Here is a 21080-nt window from a genome sequence, read left to right as displayed (position 1 = left end):
CAGGGGATGGAGCCTGGCACTGGGAGCTGCTGGGTGGGCAGGGGATGGAGCCTGGCACTGGGAGTTGCTGGGTTGGCACAGGATGGAGCCTGGCACTGGGAGCTGCTGGGTGGGCACAGGATGGAGCCTGGCACTGGGAGCTGCTGGGTGGGCAGGGGATGGAGTCTGGCACTGGGAGCTGCTGGGTGGGCAGGGGATGGAGCCTGACACTGGGAACTGCTGGGTGGGCACAGGATGGAGCCTGGCACTGGGAGCTGCTGGGTGGGCACAGGATGGAGCCTGGCACTTGGGCTTGGCCAGTGACCTGCTGGCCCAGCTGCCAGCTGAGCACGAGGGCTCCAGCACTGGCACAGATGACAGGAATGACATGGGTGGCAGAGATGACAGGGATGAAAGGAATGACAGGGATGGCAGGGAAGGCAGAGCACGGGTCTGTCTCTTTAAGGCAGAAAAGGGAACTCTCTGGCTGCCACTTTGTGGAGTTCAGCCCCGACCCCTGTTTTCATTATCGTTTCGTTTCATCTCCTCCTCTCCCCCCCAGCCCCACCTCCTTGGCATCAGCGTCTCTGCATCCTTTCCTGGGCATCGCAGCGCGGCCGGTGAAAGTCTGGCTGGCACCTGCACACACCCACACGCGCTCACACCCCCCCTGCGGGCTGCACGCACCTCTGCCCAGGGACAGATCCCTTCCCTCACTCCGCATCTTCCTCCTCGCGGCCGAGCTGAGCTGGGAACATCCCGGTCCTGGCCTCGGGCTGCGCTGCCTCCCCCGCCCCGGCTCCGGCTGCAGCAGCAGTGCCCGGGCACGGGGGAGCTCGGGGGGCTCTGGGCACGGAGCTCTGCGGGGAGCCAAGCCCAGCGCGGGGGGCGAGAACTGAGCCCGGGTGGGGCTGGGGCATCCCCAACATCTGGAGCATCCTGGAGCCCAGAGCATCCCCAGCATCCAGGGTATCCTGGGTGCAGAGCATCCCTGGCATTCAGGGTATCCTGGGATCCGGAGTATCCTGGGATCCAGAGCACCCAGCAACTGGAACATCCTGGGATACAGAGCATCCCCAGCATCTGAAGTATCCTGAGTGCAGAGCATCTGGAGCATCCAAAGCATCCCGGGGACGTCTTATTCCCTGTCCCAGAGTATCCAGAGCAGCAGAGCATCCCGAACATCCTGGCATCCCTGGCATCTCGAGTGTCCTGCCGTGCAGCACATCCCAGCATCCCGCAGCAGCATCCAGGGACATCCCAGGGCAGGGGGATCTGCAGGGACGAGGCGCTGCCTGGCCGTGAGTAGCGGGGAGGGAACCTCGCTCCTGCTGATCGGCTCCCGGGAATGTCACTCTGCTCCGAGTGCCAGTGAAGAGAGAGAGTGGGGGAAGAGAGGGAGAGGAGGAGGAGAGGAGAGAGGAGGACAGACACAGAGCAGGGAGAGGGAGATGGTCCCTCTTCCCCCGGCTGTGGCTCTGGTGATGATCACGTAGCACAGGTCACACCACAGAAGGTCCCCCCAGCCCAGAACCCTCATGGAGGGCGCCCTGGGGGCTCCCAATTCCAGCGTGCTGGGGGAGCCCTCTCTGCTCGTGGGGAGCAGCTGGGTGGCCGCTTTCCTGTGCTTCATCATCCTGCTGACCACAGCGGGCAACTTCCTCCTCATCCTCCTCATCGTCACCCAGCGCTCCCTCCGCAACACCTCCAACTACTTCCTGGTGTCGCTGTTCATGTCGGACCTGATGGTGGGGCTGGTGGTGATGCCCCCGGCCATGCTCAACCAGCTCTACGGGCGGTGGGTGCTGCGGGGCGACTTCTGCTCCCTCTGGGCCTCCTTCGACGTCATGTGCTGCAGCGCCTCCATCCTCAACCTGTGCATCATCAGCCTGGACCGCTACCTGCTCATCATCTCCCCGCTGCGGTACAAGCTCCGCATGACCTCCTGCAGGGCGCTGGGGCTCATCCTGGCCACCTGGACCGTGGCCGCGCTCGCCTCCTTCCTGCCCATCAAGATGGGGTGGCACGAGCTGGAGTTCGAGGAGCGCCCCCCGAACGTCACCGGGCGCGGGGAGGAGGAGCAGTGCCGGCTGCTGGTCAGTCTGCCCTACGCCCTGGTGGCCTCCTGCCTCACCTTCTTCCTGCCCTCCGCTGCCATCTCCTTCACCTACTGCCGCATCCTGCTGGCTGCCCGCAAGCAGGCGGTGCAGGTGGCTTCCCTGGCCTCCAACGTGGCCACCACCGCCACCACCGAGGCCACCATGCCGCAGGTAAGGTGTTAATTAAGGTGCCCACAGGGGTGTTGCTTCCTGAAGACCCCACAGTTTGGGTGCCTGGGGTGTTCCTGCCCTCTGAGCAGCCTTGGAGCCAGAGGTGGATTTGACAACCAGGGAGGGACGTTTTGGGCGACTTCCATCCACCTCCCTGATGCCCTCTGAGGTGCCCTGTGTCTTGTCCCACCAAGAGAGAGATTGGAAGCTGCTCTGGAGCACACAAACAGCACGAGCAGAAGCAGAGAAATAAATAAGATTCAGGCAAAAGTGCTCAGTGATGCAAAATAAAGGCAGTTTCACCCCCCTCTTGGCTGGAGCCATCCCGAGGGGGTTAATCCTGTATCTGACTTTCCACTGGTGAACCTTGGCCATGGTGGGTGTGAGACATGCAGGGGAGAAGGGTTTCAGCTGATGGCAAGTGCCAAATTCTGGAGAGCACCTTATTTTGAACAGAAGCTTCTATTTCTGTTACCTGCTCTATAACGGGAGCTGCCAAACCCCTCCTGGTTCGTGTGTGGGTTTTATAACCAAAACGTGGCTGCACTTGTTTGTGTTTCTCCAGGAGAGGGTAATTGCCACTAAATCTAACAGCTTTAATTCCCTGTAATAGGCTTTATTGACCTCATATCCTACAGGGAAAAGGCAAACTTAATTGCCTTTAAATGCCCTGGTTTAGTCTGTTCGCTCTCAGAGCAGAGCCAGGACTGTGGCCAGCTCTCCCACACGAGATAAGGTACAACAGATGGTCAAAAGGAAAAGGAGAATCAAAGAATAAACAGGCAATACCATAAAAATGTTTATTTCCTCCCTGGGTCAGGTGTTTGGACTCCACAGCCTCACTCAAGGGATCAGGGGATGCTCAGGGGCTTTGCTGTGCTTGGAAATTCAGCATCCACCTCCCACCCTTCAGCCAGGCCAAGTGGCCCAAAAGGCTCCTTGGAGCCCCAAACTGGCTGAAAACAACATGTCAGGCAGAGAACCCTCAAATTTCATCTTTTAACCAGTTTTTGTTCTCTTTTGAGGCAGGAAGCTGAGTAGCCATGGGGTGGAGGGCTGAGATAGTCAGTTTAGGCTGCAGAGGGGATGGAGGGCTGAGTTGTGTTTGTGGCTGAGTTGTGATGTTTGGGGCTGAGCTGTGTTTGGGACTGAGTTGTGGTGTTTGTGGCTGAGCTGTGGTGTTTGTGGCTGAGCTGTGGTGTTTGTGGCTGAGCTGTGGTGTTTGTGGCTGAGCTGTGGTGTTTGTGGCTGAGCTGTGGTGTTTGTGGCCGAGTTGTGGTGTTTGTGGCTGAGTTGTGGTGTTTGTGGCTGAGCTGTGGTGTTTGGGGCTGAGCTGTGTTTGGGGCTGAGTTGTGTTTGTGGCCGAGTTGTGGTGTTTGTGGCTGAGCTGTGTTTGTGGCTGAGTTGTGGTGTTTGTGGCTGAGCTGTGGTGTTTGTGGCTGAGCTGTGTTTGGGGCTGAGTTGTGTTTGTGGCCGAGTTGTGGTGTTTGTGGCTGAGCTGTGGTGTTTGTGGCTGAGCTGTGGTGTTTGGGGCTGAGCTGTGTTTGTGGCTGAGCTGTGGTGTTTGGGGCTGAGCTGTGTTTGGGGCTGAGTTGTGTTTGTGGCTGAGTTGTGGTGTTTGGGGCTGAGCTGTGGTGTTTGGGGTTGAGCTGTGGTGTTTGTGGCTGAGTTGTGGTGTTTGTGGCTGAGTTGTGTTTGTGGCTGAGCTGTGTTTGTGGCTGAGTTGTGGTGTTTGGGACTGAGCTGTGTTTGGGGCTGAGTTGTGGTGTTTGTGGCTGAGTTGTGTTTGGGGCTGAGCTGTGTTTGTGGCTGAGTTGTGTTTGTGGCTGAGTTGTGTTTGGGGCTGAGCTGTGTTTGGGGCTGAGTTGTGGTGTTTGTGGCTGAGTTGTGTTTGGGGCTGAGCTGTGTTTGGGGCTGAGTTGTGGTGTTTGTGGCTGAGTTGTGTTTGGGGCTGAGCTGTGTTTGTGGCTGAGCTGTGGTGTTTGGGGCTGAGCTGTGGTGTTTGGGGCTGAGTTCTGGTGTTTGTGGCTGAGCTGTGTTTGTGGCTGAGCTGTGGTGTTTGGGGTTGAGCTGTGGTGTTTGTGGCTGAGCTGTGGTGTTTGGGACTGAGTTGTGGTGTTTGGGGCTGAGCTGTGGTGTTTGTGGCTGAGCTGTGGTGTTTGTGGCTGAGTTGTGGTGTTTAGGGCTGAGCTGTGGTGTTTGGGGCTGAGTTGTGTTTGTGGCTGAGCTGTGTTTGTGGCTGAGCTGTGGTGTTTGTGGCTGAGCTGTGGTGTTTGTGGCTGAGCTGTGTTTGTGGCTGAGCTGTGGTGTTTGTGGCTGAGCTGTGGTGTTTGGGGCTGAGCTGTGGTGTTTGGGGCTGAGCTGTGGTGTTTGTGGCTGAGCTGTGTTTGTGGCTGAGCTGTGTTTGTGGCTGAGCTGTGGTGTTTGGGGTTGAGCTGTGGTGTTTGTGGCTGAGTTGTGTTTGGGGCTGAGCTGTGTTTGGGGCTGAGCTGTGGTGTTTGTGGCTGAGTTCTGGTGTTTGTGGCCGAGCTGTGGTGTTTGTGGCTGAGCTGTGGTGTTTGTGGCCGAGCTGTGGTGTTTGTGGCCGAGCTGTGGTGTTTGTGGCCGAGTTGTGGTGTTTGTGGCTGAGTTGTGGTGTTTGTGGCCGAGCTGTGGTGTTTGTGGCCGAGTTGTGGTGTTTGTGGCTGAGTTGTGGTGTTTGTGGCTGAGCTGTGGTGTTTGTGGCTGAAGTGCTTCATGTCCTGCTTTCACAAACAGTGAGTTTGCTGCTGTATCAGTTGCCTCTTCAGGGCTTTGTCCTCACCCAAGGACTGAGCTGGGTTTGTCTATTAAAGAACAGCCCATGAGAAACTCCTGTTTTACAGTTAAAAAACATAAGGTAATATTGAGGTAATACTTCAATGTTGATGATTTCTATTGCTTCCTCTTCCTAATTTGTGGTCCAGGGCCTGCAGCACGTGCCCTGCTCCTGCGCCTTGGAGAAGGGAATTAATGGCAGGGTTTTTCAGGATTTGGAGCACCAAACCCCACTTTTCCTGGGCGGAGGCTGGTGCTGGTGCTGGTGCTGGTGCTGGTGCTGGTGCTGGCACCTCCAGTCTGGGGAGACTCCTCACCATTCCCGGTCTCCTGCTGCAGGTTCCCTGTGTCCTGAGCCAGCCCATGGCCAGCAGCGAGAGCAGGAGGTTCACCAACAAGCACAGCAAGAAGGCACTGAAGGCCAGTCTGACCCTGGGCATCCTCCTGGGCATGTTCTTCGTGGCCTGGCTCCCCTTCTTCGTCACCAACATGACACAGGTAAGAACCTGTGGGGGCTTTTGTGTTGTGTCAAAAGCTTTTCACTCAGGATCCATCTGAGTTCTGAAGGTCTCCCCCGGGAGCAAAGATGCAACTTCCCTGGGGAGCAACAGCAAGGAAAGGCCCTTCAAAAGGGATTTGGAGGTTTCCTTTGCCAGGGGAATGTTGGTATGCCTGGGAAACCGCTGTGGGTCAGGGCTGAGGTGGGAGATGCTGCCAATCCCCCGTGTCCTCCCCAGGCTGTGTGTGGCTGTGTCCCGGCGGGATTCTTCGACGTGCTCACCTGGCTGGGCTACTGCAACAGCACCATGAACCCCATCATCTACCCACTCTTCATGAGGGACTTCAAGCGAGCCATGGGCAAGTTCCTGCCGTGCTGCCGGCGTTCGGTGCAGCCGCGGCCCAGCCCCATCTCCCTGTCCATGCGCAACTCCCACAGCGCAGCCCGCGCCGCCACCTCCCTCAAGAACGTCCTCACCCTGCAGGCTGACACCGACTCGGTGGACTCTGGGGTGCCAGGGAACGATGCCAACCCTCTGCCAGCCCTGCCAGCCCTCCGTGCCCGCTCCGTCAGCCTGTGGGACACGGAGCCGCCGGACGCGGAGCCGCCGCTCGGCACCCCTGTGGCCTGAGCGGGGCCACGGAGCTCCCTGTGCTGGGAAGGGCCCCCCAGCCCCACACCAGCTCTCCCCGCCCCACGTGCTGCTGCCCCAGTGCCCTCTCCCAGCTGGTGGTGGGGATGGTGGCTCCGGGCACTGCCCTGGGAGGTTTGGCCACGTGTCGCTGCTGATTGAGCTGCCTCATTTCTCTCTCTTCTGTCCCTCACCCTTCTCGTGGCCTTTGGACGACACTCTCAGCCACATGGTGGGATTCCTGGGCTGTCCCAAGGGGGTCAGGAGTTGGTCTCGATGATCCTCGTGGGTCCCTCCCAGCTCAGCATATCCTGTGACTCTCTCTGTCCACCTCTGGTTAGTCTGAACCTTGGACTCCAGACTTTCTGTCCTCCTAAACTTAAATCAAGGCTTGGTTTTCAGCTCCCATGCACAGATCAGCTTCATCTCACCGATTGCACCGAGAGGAGGGATGGAAACACATCCCATGACTCATGGAAAGAAGTTTGGAGCTGCTTCAGCCCATGGAACTTCACGTTTTCTTGGAGCTGAGTCTCCTCTCCTGACTCGGAGCGTGTCTGTCCCAGTTTCCTGTGCAGCAGTGGAGTTACAGCCCAGGGACACCATCCTGCCTGATCGTGGGGAGCTGCACTAGGGGGGCTCAGTTCGGTGCAGAACGTCCAACCCCATCCTGCCTGATCGTGGGGAGCTGCACTAGGGGGGCTCAGTTTGGTGCAGAATGTCCAACCCCATCCTGCCTGATCGTGGGGAGCTGCACTAGGGGGGCTCAGTTTGGTGCAGAATGTCCAACCCCATCCTGCCTGATCATGGGGAGCTGCACTAGGGGGGCTCAGTTTGGTGCAGAATGTCCAACACTGATCTCTGGATGTTCCCTGGGGGAGAGTGACAGGAGTAACGGGATCAGCTCCGTGCTACAGCTTCCCATTCTTGGCACAGGACCATCACACTTCTCTCTGACAATCTGCTAATTTTCAGATGATGCCACTAGAAAATACACTTTTCCCTCCCTTTCAAATAAGAATCTAAAGAAATATTGTCTTTTAAGTGACAATTCCAGGCCGCCCCCACCCACCTCCACCACAGCCATGAGCAGAGGGAACGGTGAGGAATGTGGCAAATGGGCACTTAAAGAATCAACAAAACAAATGATTTCAGTAAATTCTCCCTCAAGTGCCTTTGGGTGCAGAGTCGGGCTGGCATTTGGCAGCTGTGCCCTCCCTGGCCCCCTGCCCTCCAAGCCTTCTGCCTGATTGTGATCTCACACTAAAGGGTTTGACTGTGCTCCTGGAACTCCTGGGATCCAAACGGACACATGTCCCTGGATATGGGATGCTGGGAGAGCAAATCTCATTAGTTTTCTTTCCATGTTGCCCACGGATGTTGCAGAACTGAACAACAAGTGCTTTTATGGCAAACTTGACATTTCTCTGGTACAAATCCCTGGAGTTGGTGCTGGCCCAGGGGGCAGGGAGGAGTGACCAGGACACCCCCAGGGAGGAGTGACCAGGACACCCCAAGGGATGAGTGACCAGGACACCTCCAGGGAGAAGTGACCAGGACACCCAAGGGAGGAGTGACCAGGACACCCCCAGGGAGGAATGACCAGGACAGCCCCAGGGATGAGTGACCAGGACACCCCAAGGAATGAGTGACCAGGACACCCCCAGGGATAAGTGACCAGGACACCCCCAGGGAGGAATGACCAAGACAGCCCCAGGGATGAGTGAGCAGGACAGCCCCAGGGATAAGTGACCAGGACACCCCCAGGGAGGAGTGACCAGGACACCCCAAGGAATGAGTGACCAGGACACCCCCAGGGATGAGTGACCAGGACACCCCAAGGAATGAGTGACCAGGACACCCCCAGGGATGAGTGACCAGGACAGTCCCAGGGATGAGTGACCAGGACACCCAAGGGATGAGCAGGTTCAAACCTCAGACTGCTCAATACATTCTCCCCCAGATGTGTGGACAGAGAGCCTGGGGCTGGTGTCAAGCACAGAGATCCATGTGTGCATCTTCCCACAATGGCTTTATGCAAAGCCATACTTTGACTAAAATTCCAATTAAAAAAAGGAGGAAAATGGGTGGAGTCTGGAAATCCATTAGGTACCAAATCAGCCTTGGGAGATGGACAGAGAGAGCTCTTCAAGCCAAATGTTCAAAAGCAATAATTCATTACTGTCTCATCGAGGCAGTTCTTTGTAATTAGGTGTTTGCTTGTGGACAAGCCCTTGGATAACTGGAGAAATCCCATCCCATCCCTGCAGCCAACACCAACACTGTGGGATCCTGTGGCCTGTCCAGAGGTGTCTCTCATCACTACTTCAGAATGGAGCTGGACAGGTCTGAGCCCCCTTGGATGTTGGATTTGGGGAGAGGAAACTCCAGGCACTGAACCCAAACCTTGGTGCTTTGCTGTGTTACAGCATCGTCCCCAAAACCAGCCATGCCTTTGACTCCGTGAGAAATAACCTGCAGGTAAGGCTTGCAGGAGCCTGGGGAAGGAAGGAGGGGGTATTAATGTGGCTGCTGGATCAGGGAGGGAGGAGGAGGAGGAGAACCCTGTGTGAACAGAAACTGGAAGGTGCAATCACACCATTTCCCTCCTGAGCCAACGAGACCTCCCAGATCAGGGTGGGAGGTGTTTGTACCATCCCACAGCAGAAACCCCCAGGGGTGTTGTCAGAGTAGGGGTATCCACCTGCCACACTCCTGCCAGGTGTGTTTTCCTGGGCTTGGCAGCAAAACAGGTCAGAAAAGGAGCTTTGATGTAAGATATGGATCAGTCCCACATGGTTTGGGAGCTCTGCTGGCTCTGCTGTCCCTTCCTCTGCTCTGGGACTGGGGAGAAGAGAGTGGAACCAATTCAATTCTATGGAAGGAGGTAGAAATCAAACAGATCTGTGTTTATCCTGTGCCAAGTATTGGTTTTATTCTAAGCCAATTAAAAATGTGTCTAGAGGTGGCATTTAAGGCTGGAGATGTGTGTGGGACACAGAAGGAAAGTCTCAGTGAGTTCCTGGGCTTGGAGAGCCTGGGAGGAAGTTTCATAAACCATCCAAACCTACTGAGCTTTCCTGCTACTTTCACCAAGGATCCCAAATATGTTTCTAAGAGGAATGAGCCCTCAACACTCATTGCCACCAACCTGGAGACAGGAAAAGAGTCTTGGAGATTGGAAAGTGCCCTGGCAGCCCGAGCCTTTCTCCTCCCCAGTCAGCAGAGCCAAGTGTGGACACTGATCCCACACCTGAAACCCACAAACCAAGCCAACCTTCAGTGGAAAAATGTTTTTCATTTCCTAATGATGAGTCCCCCTCCATGACATGCTTAAAATCTGCTCAGAGCCACTTGCTTTCTGCAGTTACAGCAGGGACACAGCGCTGAGGGGGAGCAGCTGGATTCGGTGGGATCTGTCCCGGATTCCCGAGGAGCAGTGGCACATTCAGGCAGGACTCAGCCCTCTCTGGTCCCTGGGAGGTGCCGTGGGCGGCTGCTCTGGATGCTCTGACCCAGAGCCACAGCAGTGCCCCGCTCCAGGCTCTCTGGAGGGGCTGGAACTGCAGCTCCAGCTCCATCCCTTGGGAATGCCGTGCCACGGCCGGTGCTGTGGCGGCGGGTTTAGCGCTGGCCGAGCCGCTCCGCGCTGATTTGCTCCTCCTGCCGCTCCTGGTCCTCGCCGTCCGTGCTGTGGGTGCAGCCTGGGCAGGGCAGGGAGGGCTCTGCCCGCTGAGAGCTGGAGGAATCTCGTCGATGAGCAAAGCCAGCTGGGGCAGCCTCTCCCCCAGCCCCATCCTCCTCTTTCCCGGTGTTTTCCTGTCCCTGAGCTTCGCCGCCTGCTTCCCGCTGGGATTTCACGGCTAGAGGAGGGAACAGGCTGCCACTGCCCTTCTCCTCCGGGGGGCACTCCTTGGTTTTAACACCCACGGCTTTCAGGATCGTGTCCATTTGTTTCATGTAGTCCAGGTGGCCGTTCACCTGCAGGGAACGAGAGTCCTGTGAGTCCTTGGGGACACTGCCCAGCCCAGTCCTCCATCCCTCATCCCAGTCCCCCATCCCTCATCCCAGTCCTTCATTTCTCATCCCAGTCCTCCATCCCTCATCCCAGTCCCCTATCCCTCATCCCAGTCCTCCATCCCTCATCCCAGTCCCCCATCCCTCATCCCAGTCCCCTATCCCTCATCCCAGTCCTTCTTCCCTCATCCCAGCCCTCCATCCCTCCTCCCAGGCCTCCATCCCTCACCCCAGTCCTCCATCCCTCACCCCAGTCCTCCATCCCTCACCCCAGTCCTCCATCCCTCATCCCAGTCCTCCATCCCTCACCCCAGTCCTCCATCCCTCACCCCAGTCCCCCATCCCTCATCCCAACAGCCCCCACTGCCACCAGCCTGGGGTTTGGCTCTGACAGGAGGAAAGAATGAGGCTGGAAAACCAGAAAATCATGGGATCATTAAGGCTGGAAAAGATAGTTATGATCACCAAGTCCAGCACTGCCAAAGCCACCACCAAATCATGTCCCCAGGTGCCACATCCACATGGTTTTTGAACACCTCCAGGGATGGGGACTCCACCAGTGGATAAATGCAGCTGTCCATGGAACAGCCTGAACTGATCAGCCTTTGCTGGATTATTTTTTCTCTGAGATGTTTAAAAGCTTGGACATGAGTTCCAGCCTCCAGATCCTGGGTGCCATGAGGATAAAAGATCTGCCATGGGGAGGGACACTCCTGTAAATGATTCCTCTTGGTTCAGCTCCCTGTCCTGTGCTGAGTGTCCTCCAGGTGCCTCAGCTCCCTTGTAAAAGCCACAATTATCTTATTTCAATTAGGATCCAGTCATTACACCTCACACAGCTACCAAGTGTGCTCAGCCTGGAGGCTGCACTGATTCATCCCACACCATATAAAAGCAGGAGCCCAAGACTTACGGGATCATAAACCAAATAAAAGTCAGCAGTACGTGCAAAAACCCAGAAGTTTTTATTGTAAGATGTAATTCCATGATAAGATAAACCCTTCTGAGATGGATGTTGGAATGCATCCTTCCAGTCAGGCCACAGGAGGACAGGAGATCCCTCTGCAGGTGAGGGTTGTTCATGCTAAAGGCCACATGGCAGGAGGGAGAAATTCCTTCCCCATTCCAGGTGTCCTAATTGATGTACCAACGACATCCCAAGATATTTCAGCATCTTTGATAAATTCAATTCCTAGCAGTTTAAATCCTTCCTGACCCAGCCACAGAGCTGGCTCAGCCTCTTATTTTCCCAAATCTTGCTCATAATTTGAGGATTTCCACAGCAGGGAATACCTGACACCCCAGGCCCAGGTTTCCTGTTTCCCAGCCAAGTGGGAGTACCCCAGGAGGGGATGATGATGATGATGGTAAGAGCTGTTCACAGAGCTCTGCAAAGACACCAACCAAGGACCCTCAGCTCAGCTCCTCCTGGTTCCAGAGCAATCCTCCTGCTGGCCCATCCCTGGAAGTGTCCAAGGTCAGGTTGGAGAGGGCTTGGAGCAACCTGGACTGGTGGGAGGTGTCCCTGCCCATGGCAGGGAGTGGAACTGGATGATCTTTAAGGTCTCTTCCAACCCAAACCATTCTGGGATTCTGGGATTCATTGCTGTGCCAGCCCCAGGGGTCCCAGCACACCTTCCCAAAGGTAAAGCCAACTTTCCCTGCCCAAAATCCAAACCTCTCAGCTGTTTGCATGGAGTGGCTTTGGAGGGGGGAACATTTGGCTGCACTCTGGGCTTGGAGCAAACTGAAGGATTTAATCAGCAACATCAGGAATTCAATATGTGCCTTGGATCCCTCCAGATGGCTGAGCAGGCTCTGGGTGCTTGGAACTGATTAGTTAATTAAAAGAACCACGGAAGGAGGGAGGGACTGGCTGTGAGCCATGGGCATTGTCCTGTGGGGAAGAACAGACCTGCCCCTGCTGAAGGAAGGAAGGTGGGGATACACAGAATGGAACTGGACTTACTGGGAGTGGGGCTGGAGGCTCCTGGTTTGCTGCATCCAGAACCACCCAGTCCCCACCAAGCCTTGGTCAGGGCTTGGGGATTTCTCAAGATCTCGTTATGAAGTCATTAGTCAGAGGGAACAAATTCCCTCTGCCCCCCTAAGGACTAGATTTTCATGACTCCTCAGTGTCCAGCAGCTCCCACTAAACCAACAGGGATTTCCTCTTCCTTGAGCACCACAATCACTAAGAGGTGCTGGGTATGAGCCATTGTGGGAGCTCAGACAGTTAAAAGAGAGGCTGAGACCTCTGAGACTTCCTAAATCTGTCCCTCACTGCAGCTCTGCTAAACCACCTTCAAGGAAAATGACACCTGTCTCTGGGACAGCCCAGGAGAGGATTCCATAAAGCTGGACCCCCACAAGCCCTGAGAAGTGTAAGAGGAGGGAGGACTCTGCTGTGCTGTGACATCAAGCACTGAAACAAACTGCCTTGCCACTTTCAAGCCATCCTGGTGGGAAAATCCAGCAATTCCAGCCCTCCAAAGCCTGTTTTCATCTGCAATCAAAGGCTGAATTCCTGCACTGAGTAGGCTGTGAAGGAGATGGGAGGGGAACATCTACAACATAGTCAATAAAAACTTTAAAGGGAAATGAAGAATTCTTCGAATTTTTATGTGAGCAAAGTGCAGGAGGAATCTCAGGATAAATGGAGCAGTTTGCTTGGTACCAGAGCAAATAGATTTCTGCTTGTTATAAGGAAACAAAAGCAGTGGGGTGGGTTTATTGGTGTGTTTAGGTGGCTTCTCCCTGGTCTATCTGACTTTATGGTTGCTTTGACTCACTGGAAACACGAGCCAGCTGCCTGCCAGGAGGTGTCTGGAGGACACACCTGATGGCTCTGCCAGCAGAGAGGAGCCATCAGCTCAGCACCTTTGGAAAGGTTTTCAAGTTCTAATCCATCCAAAAGTGACAAAAAGTCACTGAGCACAATCAGCTGACAATGACATTCACAGGGACGTGGGTTTGTTGGGCACAGAGGAGGAATCCCAGCTGCTCTCTGGTTTGAGTTGCTGGAACACAACGTGTCCTGGAGCCTGGCAAGGGCAGGGCAGGGAAAGGGCCTGGAGACTTTCCATATGATGCTGGCTCTGCCCCAGGCTCACGTGGGCACAGGCATTGGCTCCTGCTCTGTCACAACGCTGAGTGGCACAGTGACATCACTCCAGATAAGGCTTCACTGCTCCCTCCACAGCCAAATGTCCTTCAGTAAAGGCTCCTCCACTCATCCCGAGCAGCAACACAGGGAGTGCACTTGGCTCCAAAGCCCTGTTTGCCCTGCAGGGCTGTGGAACTGCCCAAGCCCAGCTGGGCATCCCTCGGCCTCTCTGCCCCCTGAGCACGGGAAGGATGAGGCAGCTGTGCCTTCCTCCTGCTCCCCTTGGATTCACAGGGAATCTCTGGGGAGGGAGGAGCGTGGGGAGCAGGCACAGCTCCTTCACACCCCTGAGGATTTCCCTGCTGGGATTTGGTCACTTTGTCATGCAGGAAAAGATTCCCTCAAGTTCAAACATCTCTGCGGAGCTTTGTTATTTCGGCAGGAGCAGTAAAGACCTTGGAGGGCATCCCTCAGGATTCCCTTTTAGCAAATACTGTCTCTTTTCACAGCAAATGGTATTTTGGGGGTGTTGAGACAGTTCCTGGTGTGAGCTGCAGGTTCTGGAGCTTGGCTTTCAAGTTCAGATCCACCCAAATCACAGCTCACCCTTATCAGCCCTTTCCTCCCCTGGGTGTCAGACACTGTGTACACACAGAATGGAACCAAACTGCAGAGCAGCTCAGCAGCTCTGGGTGTTGTTTGCTCTCCCTTTGCAAAAGGCACAGGGAATTTCTTGTCCAGGAAGAGCTCTGGGGTCCAGCCCTGCCTATGAACTGAACTGAACTGCCCAGCCAGTTTGGGGGAGTTACTGGTACAGAAGGGAAGAAGCTCAAATGCCACTGTTGGCTTTCCAAAATCTCCTCAGTTCTGGAAGCTGCCACTGAACCCACACATATCCTGGTCCAGATGGTGGCACAGGCTGAGGGATTGCATATCCCTGTCACTCAAAATCCAGCCATCTCTGCCAAGCTGGCAGGCTCCTCTGCCACAGACATTCCCACCTGTCAGCCCAAGGCTTGATTCAGAGGCTGGGCACACCCTGCATGGCAGAGGGCACTCACAGAATCCCAGAATCCTACAGTAACTTGGATTGGAAGGGACCATCTCATTCCACCCCCTGCCATGGGCAGGGACACCTTTCACTAGCCCAGGTTGCTCCAATCCTGTCCAGCCTGGCCTTGGACACTCCCAGGGATGGGGCAGCCACAGCTTCTCTGGGCAACTTGTGCCAGGGCTTCATAGGGAAGAATTCCTTCCCAGTGTTCCATCTATCCCTGCCCTCTGGCAGTGGAAAGCCATTCCCTGTGTCCTGTCCCTCCATCCCTTGTCCCATGTCCCTCTCCAGCTCTCCTGGAGCCCCTTTAGGCACTGGAAGGGGCTCTAAGGCCACCCTGGAGCCTTCTCTTCACCAGGCTGAACAACCCCAGCTCTCAGTCTGGCAGAAAATGTCCTGGCTGTTTTCCAGAGTTTTCCCAGAGCTTATGGCAAAGCCCTAATGCTGCTGGGCAGGGGAATGTAGCTGGATCTGGCAAAAGCCAAAGGCAGAGCAGATCCCCAGAGCAGGAACCAGAGGACATTCACTGAACCTTGACAAAGGCTGTGGCTGAAGAGAAGCCTTTGGGGTTTGTCAGCCACAAAGCAAAAGCAAACTGCAAGTTTTTAATGGCTTTGATTGCACTTTTTTTGGAAAAACTTTCTCAGTTTCTTCCTCTGTTCTAACCCAGTGACAATGCCAGAACCCTCTGCTTGTGTCCCAAAGGGGAAACTGTATTTAATATGTATTTAATGTGGGATTCTCCAAGCTCCCAAATCAAGAAGCACAGAAAGTGAAGCCACTGGTGGGTGACTCCAGGGCTGTAGAAACCACCCCTGTGACCTCACAGCCCAACAGACAAACAGACTCATTCCCACAAAGCCCTGGATGTCCCCCCAGGGTGGGAGAGGCCCTCCCTTCTGCCCCAGGCTGCTCCCTGAAGCCAAATTCTGCTCCAAGCTCCTGCTCCTCTGCCCCTGTCCTTGCCTGTCACCAGGGGAGGGGGCACAGCTCATTTGGAACAGGTGAGAAAGAGGAGGAATGAGACACTGGCAACCTTTTGCCTTTTGAGCTCCCCAGGGGTCTTAATCAATCCTCATTTTTTAGCAACAATTAATTATTTGCTGCAAGTCTTGGGAATACAGTGGGAATAAACACAGTTTAATGTGTGTTTGGGGGAAAGTGACTCACAGAAGTGCCAGATCAGTTCGATTGCACAGAATTCAGGCTTTCCATCTGCTCATGGTATTGATGCACCTGCCTGGCTGAGGGGCAGAGGGCCTCGAATCTGTTTGTCTTCCCTCCTAATGGGAAAACTGATCCCTTTCCTGGGAGGGAAAGGAGGGTGGAGCCAGGTGAGGGGAACAGGTGACAGGAGAAGCAGAAACAGTGGCCTGAAGCTGTGCCAGGGGAGGTTTAGGTTGGGTATTAGGAAAAATCTCTCCATGGGAAGGGTGGTCAGGCATTGGAACAGGCTGTCCAGGGCAGTGGAGGAGTCCCCATCCCTGGAGGGAGTGAAAAGCCCTGTGGATGTGGCACTTGGGGACATGGTCAGTGGTGGCCTTGGCAGTACTGGGGATGGGTTGGACTTGATGAGCTTAGAGAGCTTTTCCAACCTCAATAATTCTCTGACTCTGTGATCCATCCCTGCTCTCCACTGGACTTCCAGCCACACATTCCCTAAGCCTGCAAGTTAATCCCTGGTTCCTGCTGCCATAAAACTGCCTGGAAAAACCAAAGCAGCAGTTTCTGACTGTCGAGCCTGCCTGGAAGTGCTCCCCGTGCTCTGCCTTCGAGCAGCTCTGCCACATTCAAATGTTAATTCAGCCTGCAGGGTACAAACTCCCCTGGGAACAAACAGCAATCAGGATAATCCACTGCAGCTCCACCACTTCCTTGGTCTCCAACAGGTGCTGTCAAATAAACCCACTGAAAAAATCAGCCCCATTGTAACCACGAGGAAGGATTTTAAAACTGCATTTGCTGAGTGGGAGGACATTTTTCTCTCCGTTTTTTAACTGACAGAGAAAAAAAACACACTAATCAGGAGAGACATGAGAGAGAGAGGCCTCAGAGGTGAATTCCTGTTTATTCTGAGGGCTCTTAGTCCTCTCTTCATCTGAGGATTTGCAGCAAAGAGAACCAAGCTGTTTGGATCCAGTCCAGTTTGCATCAGGGATGGACTGGGAGATGCCAAAACCACTGAGGCTGCCTGTGTAATATTTGCATGCTGAACACCTTTGCACTGGTTACACTTTATTCTTCTGTCACACCTTGTCCTTCTCCTGGCAGGGACTCACACAGACCTCCAGCAGGGGTATCTGCAGGGATGGAGCTGGTCCCCAGGAAGGAAACATCTCCATACACCTCTAAATATCAGTATGTATTTCTCTGTTATGCTACTGCACTGCATTTGCAGCAAAACCCATCTCTGCTTTCTTGCCACTTTAAAAAACATTGCCCCTGGATATTTCCCTCCCCATTCTTGCTCCTTTTACTTCTAAAAGGTTCCCCACAATGACCTGTATTTCTTCCCATAAAGCTCCATGGTCTGGAAAACAGATCAAGAGAATGACACCTACTTAACATCCATTTTCCCCCCCAAAGCTTTGCAGTGAGAGGAAGGAAGGGGAAGTGTCAGCTCCTTCTGAGGGGGAGCAGCTCTGGGATTGTCTGCTGGCAGAGGCAGATGCCCAGCACCAGGAGATGAGCAGAGAGCAGCTCTGCAAACCTTTCTCATTCAGCTGAAATGTAAATCCTGCTCCTCTCAGGGAAATGGAGAGGCTGCTGCAAGACAAAGTGTGCAGGACCCCGGGGGGTTCAGCTCAGGAAACAGAGGGTCAACAGCAGGAGGGTCTTTGCAGAGAACTCAAAAAGAGGAGAGTGACACAGACTGACTGACAGGAAATGTCACCCCAGTGCCACCACTTGGCATCTGTGGCCATTTTCATGCCAGCAACAGATGTCAAGATAGCAAGTGACTAATGGCAGCTCTGAGGACGGTGAGAAAATGGATGTGGGAGTGTGTGGAAATGCTGGCAGCCCAGAGAGATGCAAAGATGCAAGTGCTGGACCACGTTTAAAAGCCTCCACTCCACCCCTTTCCTCCTGGGAAGCCCAGATTTTGTTCAAAGTGTCTGCTCTCTCTGCTCTCACCAAGCCCTGTGTTTGCTGGCAAGGGCTGTGCAGAGCTCAGTTATAATGAATGAAACGAGCTGGGAGCAGTTGGGTATTTATAGGCTCAGCAGGATGGTGCTCCAAAAAATCTGAAAGCTCTTCCAAGTGCCTCTGGCTCCAGAGCAACACTGACAGTCCCTGCCAGCTTGTGGGGACATTTGGGAAGAGGCATGACAGGAACAGCAGCCATGGAAGAATCCTGAGCTTTGTGCTGAGCATCTCCCAGTTTGCAGAGAGTAAAAAATGAATTAAAACATTAAGATAAGGAAAGGCACGATGACATGGCAAGATTTCCGTGGATATGGATGCACAGGCTCAGCTCTGCGTGGCTTTTTCCATGGAAGAGCTCACTCATGAGACAACAATGTGACAGTGAGTTTGCTGAAGATAACTGAGCTGGAGATTGCTGCAGATACTGCAGATGTTACAGCAGTGGCTTATCAATGAATGACACCAGAGAGCTCTGAGGGAGCCGAGTGCGTGTCAGACACATCCCTGAGTCTCCTCCTGATCACACAGCAGCACCTGCCAAAGCAACTGTAACCACCGAGGAGCTTCTGCAACTCCAAACCGGTTCCAGCTCCGGCTGGTGTGGCCCTGGAGACCAAGGTACAAGGCCCATGGACCTGCCCCTGGGTGAACCCCAACAGTGTTGGAGGCTCCACCAAGATAAGATTGTGACAGGCTGCACCTGCTCTGCAGTCACGTGTTTGAGATCCACGTTTTCCAGCTGCTGATCCCACCTCCCACTGATCCAGACTCACAGGGGTTGGAATGAGATGATCCTTAAGGTCCCTTTCCATGATTCCATGTTTCTATGATTCTATGACAAAAAGGTCTCATTTGGAGAATAGTGGCATTTTCTGTTTCTGGTATGAGACATGACAGAAACAAAAAACACCAAATATATCCAAAAGGAGAGGCAAATTCTCCTTTTTTTGCTCCATGCTGAGCACTGGCTGGGCCAACAAAATCCAGAGTGAAATCTGAGGTGGGTTTGCCCAAAGACAGGAGAGGGACAGTGTACCTGGAGGGGCTGTCCTCAGTACCCAGAGTCCCCTGGGCAGTGAGTGTGGGGTTACAGAGCTGCAAGCAAAGGGTGATGGGGCAAAAAAGGAGAACATAAGAACTACTTACTACAGAGGACAGGTCCATGTTTACCATCCTCCTGTCATCCAGGTCCACTGGCTGGAGTCCTGCCACGTTGAGCTGCACAGAGGAGGTTCTGTACACAAATCTCAGCAGCCAGTCCCCTCTAGGAGCAGAGAAGGAGGGAGTAAATCCAGTTGTCCAACCAATACAATGTAGAATCAAAGAATTCTAGAATAGTTTGGACTGGAAGAGACCTTAAAGCTCATTTTGTTCCACCCCTGCCATGGGCAGGGACACCTTCCACTGTCCCAGGTTGCTCCAAGCCCTGTCCAACCTGGCCTTGGACACTTTCAGTGTGTTATTACTCAGGGCTGGAATCACAGTGATGTCTGAGCCAGGACCTACTGCAGCTCCATGTGATGCAGGAACCTCACCAGGAATCACCTGCAAGATTCAGGGCAGGATCCTGGAATACAGGAGTGTAGGCCTGAATTTAATCCTGACTCATGGGTGTAGTCTCCTTTGCTGCAGCAGGTTTAACAATCTGACCTTTCTATTTATTTCTATTTTCACTTGGAGATTGCACTACATTGACATATTTCTGGTTTTTAATGTACTAACAGGTAGAAGTCCTCCAGCCTGTAGACAGCTGTAAAGGTGATGACACCTACAATTACTGATGCTGTGACATCAGCTCTGACTGTGAAGCTCCTGGGAGTGCTGCTGATTTACAGGTGCTGTGGAAACACATGATTTCAGTGACAGAACTAGGAAGGGTTTGTCCCCACTCTAAAGCAGTGCCATAAGTCACTGTGACAGTTTCAGGGTAGACTGTGGCACAGGGAGAGAAGGCAAAGCATCCTTTGGAAACACATCACTCTGTGCTGAGCAACAGCATAAAATCTGGGCACCTCTGCAGGGCAGATTTGAGTGGGATAGGAGTGGGATTTGTAGAGTGATGGCAGCAGGTGAAATTCTCCTGCACAGGTGCCTGTGTCTGTTTGTCCAATCCCAAACTCCACACTAGGAGTTGTAAGTCTACACAGAGCTCTGCAAAACCTTCCCAACACATCCACACTGCTCTGCCCTGGGCTCCTCCAGCAGCTGAGCAAGTCCAACTAATTCTGGGGGAGGTTTCCCAATGGGAATTTGTAGCCCTGCTGTGAAATCAGATGGGACAGCTCTCTGTTTTCACTTGCCCTGTCCCTTCAGACTTCAAAGCCCAAGCAGACAAGTTAGGCTGGACTGAAGCTCCACAAACTGGGCTCAATCTGATCTTGCAGGAGTTGTAATTCACCTGACCTAAATGGAGTCAGTCCTGATGTGACAGAACGAGGCCACCCTTTGTATAAGGGAGAGAGCAGAGAAAGCAGAATCAGGTGAGGTCTTACCAAGAACTGTTTGTATTTTCCTCCCCTCATATCTCAGTCCTCACAGAAATTCCCTGTATCTCCCAACCCCCCCTTGTGCTTCCTGAGGAACCCCCAAATTCAGCATCTGAGGGCAGAGAGCCTGCACAGTGCAATGTTCCTGAGTCTCCTCCCCTGCTTCCTCCTGTGTGTGAGCAACAAACTGCAATTCCTACATCACTTTTCACTCAACATCCAAGGCCTGAACTTGCCAAATTACCACACACAGGGCTACACACACACATACTATTTTATTCTATTTTTTTTGTGTGTTACAGGAAATGAATACACTGAGCTTTCTGCAGTGCAATTGATTCTTACAGGACACAGGGGGGAACAATATTTGCTGGGTCAACTCAGTTATATGCAACAATTTCTATCATTTATGGCTTCTTGGAGGAACTCGGAGCACTCCCAGGGAGGCAGCAATTGCTTTTTCTTTATACCACATGAAGGAATATTGGAAGTGCTGAGCATATCCAGCATCCCTAAAACCTGCTGTGCTCCCAAAAGGACAACAGCAATAATTTTCAGCCTAACTGACAGACAGGGATGATAATTTGTTGTTTTGACCTTGAATACTTTCATTTAATTTATTTAATTCTTCTTTGTGAGTTCCCACACTCTGTTAGAAGCACAGTAACACAATTGCCCCTCACCTCACAGGTGCAGACATCCCTATGGATGTGAGCATGGAAAATACCAGCAGCATTTTCACCTCTCCTTGACCTGAGGGCTCACAGCTTTATAAACTGCCTTGACTTGCAGATACATGTTCTTTGCTAATCTTCTTGCCTAGTTCTTTCTCAGTTTATTTCCCAACACTCTTAGTCTTCCCTGCTTCGTTCCTTTGTTTTAATTTCCCCTTATCTGGTTGTTCCTGTCACAATTATCTTCCAATACACAGTTATTAGGTTATTATTCATTAGTCATTGAGCTGTCACTTGAATTTTTAATAGCTTTTCTGAGATTGCTTCATCTGTTTTGGGCCTCTGAACCTCCCTCTTCCCACCCAGCAGCTCCCTCAGCTCTCACAGCAGTTGCTTGTGTGGTTTTAAGAGGCTGATATTT

At 53.4% G+C, this 21080-nt stretch overlaps 2 protein-coding genes across 6 annotated transcripts in view; one reads left to right on the top strand and one right to left on the bottom strand.

The window, feature by feature from the left end:
* Positions 1-905: 905 nt before the first annotated feature.
* HTR6 (5-hydroxytryptamine receptor 6) lies at positions 906-19299 on the top strand. Of its 5 annotated transcripts, XR_011699568.1 has the most exons (5): positions 906-2249; positions 5385-5543; positions 8446-8656; positions 16624-16710; positions 19224-19299. XR_011699568.1 is itself a non-coding variant. In XM_071575567.1 (4 exons), exons 1-3 carry the CDS (start codon positions 1518-1520, stop codon positions 8632-8634), a joined length of 1080 nt encoding a protein of 359 aa, XP_071431668.1. In that variant the 5' UTR covers positions 906-1517; the 3' UTR covers positions 8635-8656; positions 16624-16778. The 5 variants fall into 5 exon arrangements, 4 of the variants coding, with proteins under 4 accessions (XP_071431668.1, XP_071431670.1, XP_071431669.1 ...); XM_071575567.1 differs by lacking the exon at positions 19224-19299 and having other exon boundaries at positions 16624-16778; XM_071575569.1 differs by lacking the exons at positions 16624-16710; positions 19224-19299 and adding an exon at positions 12482-12501.
* Positions 9710-21080, bottom strand: part of TMCO4 (transmembrane and coiled-coil domains 4) — a 38591-nt gene continuing 27220 nt past the window's right edge. Inside the window, exons 13-14 of the mRNA XM_071575565.1 lie at positions 18646-18763; positions 9710-10156 (exon numbers count right to left, since the gene is read on the bottom strand). Of these exons, the coding sequence (XP_071431666.1) occupies positions 9800-10156; positions 18646-18763 (475 nt within the window). The 3' untranslated portion in view covers positions 9710-9799. The remainder of the gene's footprint in view (positions 10157-18645; positions 18764-21080) is intronic.

Source organism: Pithys albifrons, chromosome 22, assembly GCF_047495875.1.
Source record: "Pithys albifrons albifrons isolate INPA30051 chromosome 22, PitAlb_v1, whole genome shotgun sequence".
NCBI classification, from domain to species: Eukaryota; Metazoa; Chordata; class Aves; order Passeriformes; family Thamnophilidae; genus Pithys; species Pithys albifrons.
This window is presented reverse-complemented; position numbering and strand designations above follow the sequence as displayed.